Genomic DNA, 12,382 nt, shown 5'->3' on the forward strand with positions numbered 1-12,382 from the left:
ATTCAGTGCGGAAAGTTTTGGATGCATGTGGATCATCTGAATTTATCAGTTGGTTTTGCTTGTAGCTCAGTCACAGCTAAATGAGGGGCTTGAACTGTCCCCAGTGGCCAATTTTAATGAACAGAAACAGAGATCGCTTATGTCTGTTTTTGAATGAATGGAGATAGTTCATGTCTCTCCTTTTTCGTTGCTCTAAGGTTAAGCCTAGAAATTCATAAATGCCTCTGTGGATACCCCATTACTGAGCTCCAGTGCTCTTGGATATATCATTAGTTTATTTGGGATAATTCAGAAAGAATTCTCATATACTTGTGAGAAATTTCTAAAAGCAAGATATTTTCATAATTACAAAGAACCTCTAACATTGAAAAACAAAGATTTGGGTCTTTTTACTCTAGAGCTAGAGTAATGTGAATTACATATATTCTTGTTATGTTTCTTTAAAGGTTTATTGTGCTAAAAAGTTTTGCATTTACAATTTTATGAAGGTTATTTATGATCTCATTAACTTTTTCTTTTAGGTACTTTTGGGCGTATTTTCCATGGGATTTTAGTAGATGAAAAAGATCCAAATAAAGAAAAACAAGCATTTGTAAAAACAGTTAAAGGTAAGATTTTTCCTCCCATACTATTTTCATAATGCTTTCCTGCTTAAGTAGCTCATGCCAACAAAATCTGCCTCAAATTCTGAGTGTGTGCCAGACCTTTAAATAAGTCCATGTTAATTTAGCTCATATGGAGGCTTTTAAGGATATTTGATTCTTCTTATTAAGGTATAGAAAATAGAAGTCCAAGAAATTAAGACATTAAACATTGATTAGATATTATGCAGGCTTCAGGTTAAATTTTGTCCACTTGACTTCATTGTTGCTGTATCTAATATTGTGTTTTTCATACATTAAAATTCTTTTTTTTTTTTCCCTCCCAAAAAACATGTTATTTTTCCTCCTCTCTGCAACCTCCTCCAACACTGAGGACTGTTAAGGAAAAAAAATGACCCCCAGGCCCACTGCACCTTATGTGAATAGCCATTGTTTATGTTTCTTCTACTCCCTCCTTCTTTTTTTGCTATTATTCATAGTGCTGCAGAAAATATCTGTGTGTGTGTATTTCTTGGTATAACTTTGGAGATACAGCCATATATGGAATTGCTGCCCCAAGTGGTGTTTACATTTAAAATTTTGATAGATGTTGCCAGATTGTTTCCTGAAAGGTAGCACTAGTTTATATTTTTATGAAGAGGGTACCCATTTTCCTTTACATACCTTTTGGAGAAATGTGATACCTAATTTTTTGCTAATTGATTTATATAAATTTTCCAGCTAGAGATTCCTAATCAAAATATACTAGGATATTATTTATATATGGCGTATTCCCTAAAAGTGGTAAATTAGTAAGATCTTTTAAAATATTAGAATTTTAATTATTTGTAATCAATTATGTAAAAGCTGAAATAGTTCTTAGTTAAGTCTAAATGCTCATTTTAAGAGAAAGGAAAATGTGGTCATTTACAGGGTGCTTAATATCTGAGATTGGTTGGGATGACAAGATGTAAATTTGGGGAAAACATTTAGTATTTTGAATACAGAAATTGAGGACAAAATTAAATTCAGTTTTGTGAGTAGGAGGTGACAATTTTATGACGTTTACAAAGTTAATTTATAAGAACTTGCTTCTAAATTTACTTAGGAATTCATGGAAAGTGTGAAGGATTTATGTTTATTGTTTCTAAAAAGTTGGTTTGTACTAATGTAACAAATTTTTTAGAATTTAATTTCTTTTAATTTAGGAAAATTGGTTGTTTAGGTGTGCTACAGACAGACACACACACACACCCCTTTTTTTCTAAAGTATTTTACTATATCGTTTAGTATTTATTTTATTCACCCACCTCTCATAGCCCCAAAACAGTTTTAAAAGTTAATATTTAAGTTAAGTTAGGTCTCACTATATTTTCCGACTGGTTTTGAAGGTTATACTACATATTACTCTTTATAAATGTAAATTTGAACCTAAGTTTGATAATCGTTACCTTTCATTGCACTTTCTTTTTTTTTTTAATAAAACATTTCCCCTTAATTCTAATATTTCTCTTGGAGTTTGTAAATATTCTATGGACAATTTAGAACTGGGCTATTATTAATTTGTTCTGTGTGAATCTTGAATTAACAAAAGAGATTTCTGTACAGAATTGCCTTGATTTCGGGTTGGAAGGGGGGAAAGAAGGAAATAATAGTGATAAGAAAACACAATGTGGCTACCAGGACTGTTTTACAAGATAAGATTCCTCTTTCCGTATACACTTGAATTTGGAGTCACTTGCTTGTTTCTACTCATTACCACTGTAAGCCAGACGGAAACAAGAGAAAGCACAATGAGTCCTTAGCCAAGATGTGGTAATGGTTTGCTTGGGAAACAGAGAGGAAGTGCATTGACTACAGTCCTTGCCTCTGAATTGTTAGATTACTCCACATAATTATCTCTGAGATTTATTCTTTTGGAATGTTATTTTTATTTTAATTGAAGCTATGTAGAGGTAACAATATTCTTTTCACAAATCTGTATGCTTTATTAAATGCTACACAATTAGAAGTGCCACTTAAAATGCAAAAAAAAATATTTTTTTAATGCTTGAAAGCATTTTTATTTTTTTCCTTTTGTTATAAAAGGGTAACAAGTAGCATTTATTGAGGGCGCTCTAAATACACAACTGATTTGTGCGGAATTTGTTGTCTTTACTGATCCTTATCTAGTTCTCTAAGGTACACATTATTCAGGACTCGCTTAGTTTTAAATGGAAGTTGAGACAGGACAGGAGACTTGTGCATGGTTACACAGACAGAAATAATGGGCAGAGGGACAAATCCCAGATTGCACACCCCCAAAACTCAGGCCCTTTCCACTATACATTATGGCTCAAAAATTATGTTTTTAAAAGGTCATTGACCTTGACCTTTAGGCATAAGCAGAAAATTGGAGTTTAGCTTCTTAAAAAAATTCATAATTTTGCACACTTAATAGTTATTTCAATATAAATTTCCAGAGATTGAAATTAGGAATCTGAATTTCACACAATGACTATTGTGAAATTGAATTCCATAAAATAAATTAATTAATTTAAGGTTATTGGTATTAAGTTCTTATTTTCTTTAATAGCTAATTTTTATAACTTGAGAGTGTGTTTATTATTTTGTTATTTCTTGTAACTTTTAGAATGCAAATTATTTTAAAGTATTCTTTTCAAATATATAGTTTCAAGATAGACCTTTCAGTATTTAAAATTAAAAGACTAGGACTAGATTGGGAAAGGAATCCAGAAAATGATTTTTTTCTTACTAAATAGATAAAATTATTTTTTTCTCTATTTCACAGTTTTCTTAGATCATCATCCAGTGCAAGTGTAATAGAACATGCTTATCTAAGTTAAGAACTTGAAAAATATTATACATGAAATGACACATTCTGAAATTGCCTTTGTTTTACTTGGATCTCTATACCAGTTGTTGGGAAGGTGAACTCTTACCAACTGGGTGTGAACCTCGGTTGGTAAGGTTCATTACCTTACTGGTTTTCAATTCTAATATGATCCTACCAGCCCCTAAATAGGCGTGGCTATAATTTCATTAAAAGTTATTTAGAGTACAGAAAGAAAGATAAAGGCGCATTCCCTCATTTACTAAATGATTCCAAATGTCAGTCAGTTTTTAGACAACATTGGTATGAAGAAGCACCTTTTCCAAAAAAGTACCAGCTGTTTTAAGTCTTTTGCTTTTTGTCCATCCATTTGACATTCCTACAAAAGTCTTGACTAAGTAAAGCTGTCTGGAAAGAGGGTGCTAATAGCAAGTAGTGGGAGAGGGAGTGATTCCATCCTTTAGAATTGGAAGTAAATGAAATTTGTGACTTCTCAGCTTTGACAGCTTTACTTCTAAGGAATGAATGTGACATGTAATCATACTGCCTGAGTTCAGTGGTCTGGATTTCACTGTTGGTTCAACATTTTACTAGTTAGAGCTAGGATGTGGATCTTGGCTATCTTTTATATCTTTTTTTCTCCCTCTTATTGCATTGGTCAAAAGCATTATAAATTATTATTACTATTTTTAGTACTGGCAAAGAAATTACTTATTTTTTTAAGTGTTTTTAAGGATACACTGTACTCAGTTTTGTTTTCAATATCTTAAAACAATTTTTTAAAAAGTAACACTCATTTTTAATTTTATAATGAAAATATACTATTTATGTAATGAAAATGGAGAAGTGCCTCTTCAATTTTTTTTCTTGGTGATTTTGTGTGAGCTCTTTAAAGAAGTGGGACAGGAAGGAAATTAGCTTTTATATGCCTTATGTGTTGCAGATATTTTTCCAGTCTGTTATACTTTCTCTACTCTGTTTATGGAACCTTACTTAATTTCTAATTTTTATGTAGTCAAATTATCCTAATAGCTTCTGTTAATGTTGACCTATTTAATTAGACACTACCTACTATAATATAAGGCTAGATCTGTTTAGATTTATCTGCGACTTATAATGAAAATTTATCGTATATTCTGATATAATTATTTACTAATAGCAGAAAATATGAATGTCATATTTATAGTATTATCATTCAAGACAATGTCTCTTTATATAGATCAAGCTTCTGAAATTCAGGTGACAATGATGCTCACTGAAAGTTGTAAGCTACGAGGTCTTCATCACAGGTGAGAGGAAAAAACCCAGCATTTAAGTGTTAACATGGTAACAATGTATGTTATTACATTTTTATTTTAAGAACATTCTGATGTGTTCTGAATCGAAAGCTTTTTGGAATGGCTTAATTTTTTTCCTGAATATAAAAGTGAAATAAATGCATGTTCATTGCGCAACATTTAAAAACACAGTAAAGTATAAAGAAGAATATGTAAGCCCACATCTGGGTAATCATGGCTAAGTGTTTGAGAAAGAATTTATACATATTTATGTGCATATTTCTCTTTAAAAAATAGGATACTAACATACATATACTAAAAAATATTTGTAGTGAAATTTTTAAACATAGAGAATACTATAGACGGGAATAATAAACATGAATAAGTCTACCTCCTAAATTCAACAATAGTTAACATTTTGCCATTCATAAGTGTACATATATGTTTATCTATATCTACCTGAGTGTGGAAATATTTTAAAAGTAATTGGACATTTCATCACTTTCAATGCATTTTCAGCATGCATTTTTTAAAAAGGATATTTTTTCTATATAATTACAGTACTATTATCTTTAAACAGAGTAAACATGCTTCTTGATATAACAAAACAACATCTAACTTTTCATGTCAGTTACTATAAATTCATGTCTGCATTTCAAAAGGCTACATAGTAAGTAATTTATTGAATGGATGTACCACGTTTATTCAACCAGTCTCTTACTATTAGGTCATAGTATGATTTTTTAAATAATATTTGTAGTTCTTTATTAAGAGGATTTTCAAAAGCTTGATATTAGCCCTCTTCCCAGAGCTATAACATAATCTTCTACCTTCTGAGCCAAAAGGGATTTAAATATAGTATCACAGTGTGTAGCAGTATCAATACTGGGGCAACATTTTTGTTACTTTTTGTTTTTTAAAGTACTATATACAGTTAGCTTAATTTATAGCCTACTGAAAATTTGGTCACACATGTTTAAGAAATGGAACAGTGACTATCCCTGTTGGAAGATATTTATGGATTTATGAACAAAAAAAGATGGAAAGCGATACATTCAGAAGGCATCCTGCTTTTTAATTTCTCTGTACCATGAGCAATTACTTGAGTTCTACTAAAAAATAAGATGACTATGCACAGAGTTTTATTTTTGAATTTTGTTTACCCTTTGGTTCATATTCAGAAGAATTTTAGCACTTAAAAAGAAGGCAGCTATAGTAAGATCAATAAAATGGCAATGAAAATGAAACTCAGGTTTTGGGCATTGTGATGGTGGGAAAAAAAAACAACAAATAACCCAACAGTAAGGAGACAAATATTTTTGCTGTGATTGAACTTAAAACAACTCTTAGCTTCTGGGTAACCAAGGCTGAAGGAAACATTAAACGTTGATAATTCTCAGTATTAGAAGGGGAAGAAACATAGATGTTCCTTGGAAGAGAAAAACGTTTACAAATTCTGAGGCAATTGTTTCATTGTTTTCTCATACACTTGGAACATTGATTATATAATGATTGGATATACGTTTTAGTTTCACTGAAAATAAAAAAGCCAGGGATCTTTGAAAAACTTGAGCACACAGTATTGAGGGTGTGAAGATGTCCCTTTGAAAGGTTAAAGTCGTGGTTTAAGAATGTTTCCTTCCATTGGCCTCATTCAGTCCAAGAACAGAATTCATTTGCAGAGGAATGGATGGATGGCTGGATGGATAATTTCTCCTTTCGATTCTATTTTTGAAAAAACACATTTTGTTTTCTCTAGGTAACCAGACAAGAACTGGTAATGATCAGTTGGAAATGTCATTTTTAACACTATTGGAAGTGTTTGATGTTCTGTTATGCTGATTTTAGGAGGAAGAGCTAAAAGTGTTTAATACTAGTATTAATGTTAACCTACTACTTTGGTACCTAGCTAGTATTATCCTGATAGAAGGTCTGCACTTTTTCAACACAGAAGTAGGCGACAGGGATAAATGTAGACAAAACCATGATTTCCTCAAGAAGCAGTTTTATATCCTCTGTAGCCCAAAGATGCTTTCGCTGAAAAATGTTTAGAGCAAGCATTTGCAGCATTTTGTCATGTGGTTTTAAGCTCTAGAGTTTTTCAGTATACTACCAGGATGATTTAGCAGCCCCAAGATACCCTTAGATGATAGAATGGGATGACATACTAAATTGGGGTTATTTTGATACTGGATATTCAGTGATTGGGAAAAGTCTTCTAAAGGCAGGTTATAGTTTGATCATGGTTAATTGTTCTTCCTGGCTACAAAAAGATACCAGGACTCCTAGTTTCTAATGAGCAAAACACATTGTCAATATATAGAAAATATATGATTCTTTCCACTCACTGTAGCAGTTCATTTCATTTTTAAGGGGGCTAGGGCTTACCACGCATTTCTTTTTTGACCCCTGATGGCTAGACTACTCAGAGCTGTGTATAGGCATTTGTTCATTCTTTCATTCAAATTAAGTGCCCATTTTATACTTGGAACTCTGCTAGGCATGAGGGATAAAAATGAAATAATGATCTTCAGTGATCATTATTATAGAATTTATCAGGCAAACAAAATATATTTAGCAAGAAATGACTTGGTTTTAGATTTTACCTTTTTTTAAACTAATTATATAATTCCACATGCGAAAACATGTTTCCTTCATGTTTTATCATTCTATGATTGAGTTGTAAAGTGTTGAAATATTTTTAAATATTTTGAAATTCTTTTTACTCTTTTTGCTACTGTAATCTGTGAGAATATTTTTTATTATAAGTTAAAATAGCTGTGTCAATAAAAGGTGGCTATCAGTCTTTTTTAATTACAGAAGTACTTCATAATAAAGTACTCTTTAGCTATTTCTACTTGTAGTTTGTCTTCATTGCCTCAAGGGCGCCTTATGGCAGGCACTTCTTATGCCCTACCGCTCTGACTCTGCAAGCACACTCAGCAAGACTGAGAGCTGCATGCAGTTCTTGTCTCAAGTTCCCACAGAATCTACCCTTCCTCTGTCTTCTTTTCTATAGCATCTGCTTCTGCTCTCATCCACTCTTATAGATTCTAAACCTTCTACCTTTCCTTTATAATATGGGCAGAATGAAGAGTAGTCATTTGTACTTTGAAATATTTTCATGCAGCTTGTTAACTCTCCTAGAGAGATTTGAATCCTTGGTTGAGAGAATAAACCGATCTCATCTAGCAAACTTACTGTGCCTGGATAAAATGCCTTACATTTTGCCCAGTGAATTGCAGTCATAAGGAAAAGAGCAGAGAAATATTTGGGGGGAGGGCAGTTAAAGAGATTGAGTAACTCTTCACAATATTCCTGAAACCATGGTATGCTCATTTAATCCTGAGTGCAAACTTGGTATTGCCATTTTTGTGTGAAAAGAAGCTCTGTCATCATTTCTATACTCCCTCCTCCCCTGGGAGGAAATGTCCAGTTTTCCAGGGGAAAGCATAAAGGTTTTAGAATCAGATAAAGATTCGAACTCTTTTCTTTATGTACCTGCTATTCGTCTTTGACATATTACCTAACCTCTCTTTCTACATTGGTTTCCTCCTTTTAAAATGAGACTAATCGCTGCTACTCTCAGGCTCTCTGAGTCCTCATTTTCTCCTCAGGGTCAATGTGTTCCTTGTTAGTAACTTCCACACAGCACCAGGGGAGACCACAGCCTTCTCTTCTGCGCTATTAGGCCAGAATTGTGTGACGGTGGTTTGGTTTCGTATTAGGCCAGTATTGTGCGACAGTGGTTTCGTAACAGTAACAGATACATGTACAACTGAGACAGTTTAGGAAATACAGAAAAGCAAGGTGGACATGATCCAAACTCCCACAACTCAAAGACAACAAATCTTAAACTCTTGGCATATTTCTGTGCAGAATTTTTTCCCCTTCCATAATTGTAATCATCCTGCAAACATGTGAATTTTGTGTCTTGCATTCCTATAAGATCAGCTTTTACTCATTTTCTCTTAACATCTCTTTGTTACCATTTAATTGATACTTTCTTATTTTTTAGGTGTCCTCTTTACTTCCTTTTGGATTTTAAGTTGTTTGCAGCTATTTGCTATTAATATTGCATTAACTGTCCTTGTTCATGTCGTGCTTTTTTTTTCTTTATTAAACATTCTTAGAAGCAGAATATTCTGTTAAGGAATATAAATGTTTTTAAAGCTTTGTTACTTGTATGTTTATCACATATTTATTAAATGCTTGTTTTCTGTGGTACAGAATACAAGGCATTGGGTTTAAAAATATGAGTCTATATTTTTGCCTTCTAGGAATTTTTAGCTTAGTGAGGAAGATGAGATAATTATGTAAAAAGTTGTATAACCTTGGGAAATATTAAGAGTTATTTCAAAATACCAATAGAAGGGGTGTCATTAGGCAATAGGATGAAATGTATGTATGTGTGCCATAGAAATTTTAAAAAGAACAAAGTTGTTTACCACATGCTTAGCTTTATTTGCACATCATAGCAACATTTTATGGTTGGTAGGATTTCCATGTTAGAGGTATGGAAACTAAGGCCAAGAGAGATGATCACACAGACAGTAAATGATAAATTTAGGATTTGGAAATTGTATTCTAAATCCCATTTGACCATATCAGGACTTCTTGGCTTTTGTGGCAAATCATTCTCTTAGAGGCCTTCTTGATTATCATATTCTTGTCCATAGTCTGCATTGGGGCTTTTTTTTTTTTTTAAGTATGATGATGGACAAAGTGGGATATTATTTTAACATGCTCATGGTCAAGTCATTGTTTAGATGTCTCTGATTATCCTTTACAGTACAGATTTAGTGTGACTAGAGTGTGTCTTTAGGAGAATCCAGTCCATAGGATATAACTGAGTTTATAACTTTCCCCAATCAAGAAAGTACATATAGAAGAAACATTAAAGTTTAGTTTAAATGAACATTTATAATTCTACATTTTTAATGATAGTCATGTTTTTAAGTATGTTTGAGATTTTCTTGTTTTATTTTAGGTTATCTTTATCTTACTGTTTTTTATTAAAAATAAGCCCCTGAGGTTTTAGATTTCACTTGTCTTTCTCCTGATTTCCTATTATTTTATAGAAATCTTCTTCCTATTACCCATGTGTGTATAGAAGAAGGAGAAAAGCCCATGGTGATATTGCCTTACATGAATTGGGGGAATCTTAAATTGTTTTTACGGCAGTGCAAATTAGTGGAGGCCAATAATCCTCAGGTGAGAAAAATTTGCCCAAATACCAGTTGTTAGTTACCAGTAGCTTCTGATATTATCTTTGAAAGCAGATGTTAACATTCTTAAATATAAGCTGTTTAAAGGCCTACAAAAAGAAACTCAAAGTGAACCAGAGGATATTTATAACCTGTTGGTTTAGAGGAAGATGGTTTATGATTCCTGTCTGAAGGCTTTTTGCTGATGCTGAAAGATTTTCCTTGTGTATCCATTGTGTATTTACTCATTATCACCTCAAACCCTCTGTAACACCATTTCAGTTTTTCTGAGAATTCTATGAAGGCGTTTATACTAGATTTCCCTCTTAGGAGTGGAAATAGACCTATTTAGTCCATATTCAGAGCCATTTGGTCCATATTGTACTAAAAGCTGCTGATGACTGTAAGTTTGACTATAAGATGTCAGTTATCTAAGAGATTCTTTTCTTTCATTGCTTGTGCACATCGCTGTGAAGCATTTGGTCACATTCCAAACACATTTTGTTGGCAGTAGTGGTAAAGCCTAGTGGGTGTTTTGTTGCTGCTGTATCTTGTAGCCCCATTAGTTGGTTTTAGGATTTATAATAATGTACTTAACTACAGTTGCTAGGAGAAAATGTATTCAAAGGCCACATTAAATATTTGGCTTTATAAGTATGAGATGCGTAAATTGATAGGATTAAAGCTGGGATTCCTAAGAAGTGGTTTGAGGCTGCAGTCCACCAGCATCACCTGGGGAAGAATTTCATTCCTTGGTCCACAATACTGGCTCCAGAGGAACATATCAGTAGAAAGAACTATAAACTTGTATTAGTTTGAAAATGGTCCCCAGGGGATAATCTCCTAATAAAAACTATTTTAAAAGAAAAGAACCTAGTTATTGAGTAATAAACATTTGAAATATTACTTTGTGAATTCAGCATCGAACAAATATGTATGAGCAGCTATTATACGTGCTGGGTGTTGGGGAGATATACCTAACATGAGAGGAGAAGTAAATGGTAAATTATAGAATGATAAGGACTATAGAAGATAGTACAGGGAGCTATGGGAACATACTGTTCAAAAGTAGCTTTTTAACACTCAATGTGTAGGTATAAAGAAGTATTTTGGGATGGAGTAGGCTTGTGGAATAAAATAAGGCCATCATAATTTTTGTGCTAACTGCAAGCATTGTCATTTTTCTGTTACCACAGGCAATTTCTCAGCAAGACTTGGTACACATGGCTATTCAGATTGCCTGTGGAATGAGCTATCTGGCCAGAAGGGAAGTCATTCACAAAGACTTGGCTGCTAGGAACTGTGTGTAGGTACCACGGGCTCATCGCTGTCGTTAGGGCTGCCTGGATTTGTTTTTTTTCCAGGAGTTACAGTGGGAATTGTGTTGTATTTAAGAGTAACCATGATCCATATTTTTAAATACTCTGATTGCATTTGATGTTTATGTTTACTTTTCAGCATCGATGATACACTTCAAGTTAAGATCACAGACAATGCCCTTTCCAGAGACTTGTTTCCCATGGACTATCACTGTCTGGGGGACAATGAAAACAGGCCAGTTCGATGGATGGCTCTGGAAAGTCTGGTTAATAATGAGTTCTCCAGCGCTAGTGATGTGGTAAGTGCTGGGACCCCTGGATTTCAAAAAAATGGAAATGAGGTTTTCTGTTTTAAAATGTTTTTCTTTTTTATTTAAAATCTAGTAACTAGTCCCTACATTTTTTCATTGAGCAAGCAAGTGTAGTTAGCTCCCAGTCAGCCAGTTTAGCGTGAAGCTGTGATCTAAACTATGGCCCATTACTGTGTGTAATCTCATTCTCAACGTAACTCTGTGAGACGGGACACTATTAATACTATGAGCTGGCTAGACACTATCCCAATTTTAAAGGTGGCAGTATTTAGGCTTTGAGGGAGTAGAATATTTTATTATTTTTCTTTTCTTATTTAAGTCTCAGAATGACCAGGTGGTTGCCAGATCATAAAAATTAATTTTCTTTTTTTAAAATGACCTCTTCTAAGTATTGTGGCCTGTGAAATTTATAACTCCCAGATGTCATGCTTCCTTCTTGTCAGTTTCTGGGTGGTTCCACCCACTTGAGCATATCACAAAATGAAATCCTTTAAATGCAGTGATATATAGTTTCAGAAGTGTCATATACTTGTGGGTATTTTGCAGGCATTTTTAATTCTTTTTAATTTCTTTTGTCTTTTAGTCTGATCTTGCATGCTGCACTTTATTATTTTTGTAGCTGAATATTTAGAGATTAGGTAAAACATCTGCTGATAAGGCCCCCCTGTATAATCACTCAATGATATCTGTTAGTGTTACATGTAAAATCTTAATAATTTGCTTCAGAGTTACAACTGTAAAAATTGGGCTTACTGTATCATTGTATCTTGTGTCTTTATAATAGAGTTATCCTTTTTCTTCGAAGTTTTCTTCTAAGTTTGTATGTATGCTTTCAGAATTACTCATTAATATAC

At 33.1% G+C, this 12,382-nt stretch overlaps 1 protein-coding gene across 2 annotated transcripts in view; it reads left to right on the forward strand.

The window, feature by feature from the left end:
* The window catches only part of RYK (receptor-like tyrosine kinase), a 62,490-nt gene that overhangs the window by 32,272 nt on the left and 17,836 nt on the right, over window positions 1-12,382 (forward strand). For both annotated transcript variants that reach the window (XM_025043643.1, XM_025043642.1), the window contains exons 9-13: window positions 522-608; window positions 4,634-4,703; window positions 9,773-9,905; window positions 11,095-11,204; window positions 11,357-11,516. In XM_025043643.1, the coding sequence (XP_024899411.1) occupies window positions 522-608; window positions 4,634-4,703; window positions 9,773-9,905; window positions 11,095-11,204; window positions 11,357-11,516 (560 nt within the window). The remainder of the gene's footprint in view (window positions 1-521; window positions 609-4,633; window positions 4,704-9,772; window positions 9,906-11,094; window positions 11,205-11,356; window positions 11,517-12,382) is intronic.

Source organism: Pteropus alecto, unplaced genomic scaffold (assembly GCF_000325575.1).
Source record: "Pteropus alecto unplaced genomic scaffold, ASM32557v1 scaffold92, whole genome shotgun sequence".
NCBI classification, from domain to species: Eukaryota; Metazoa; Chordata; class Mammalia; order Chiroptera; family Pteropodidae; genus Pteropus; species Pteropus alecto.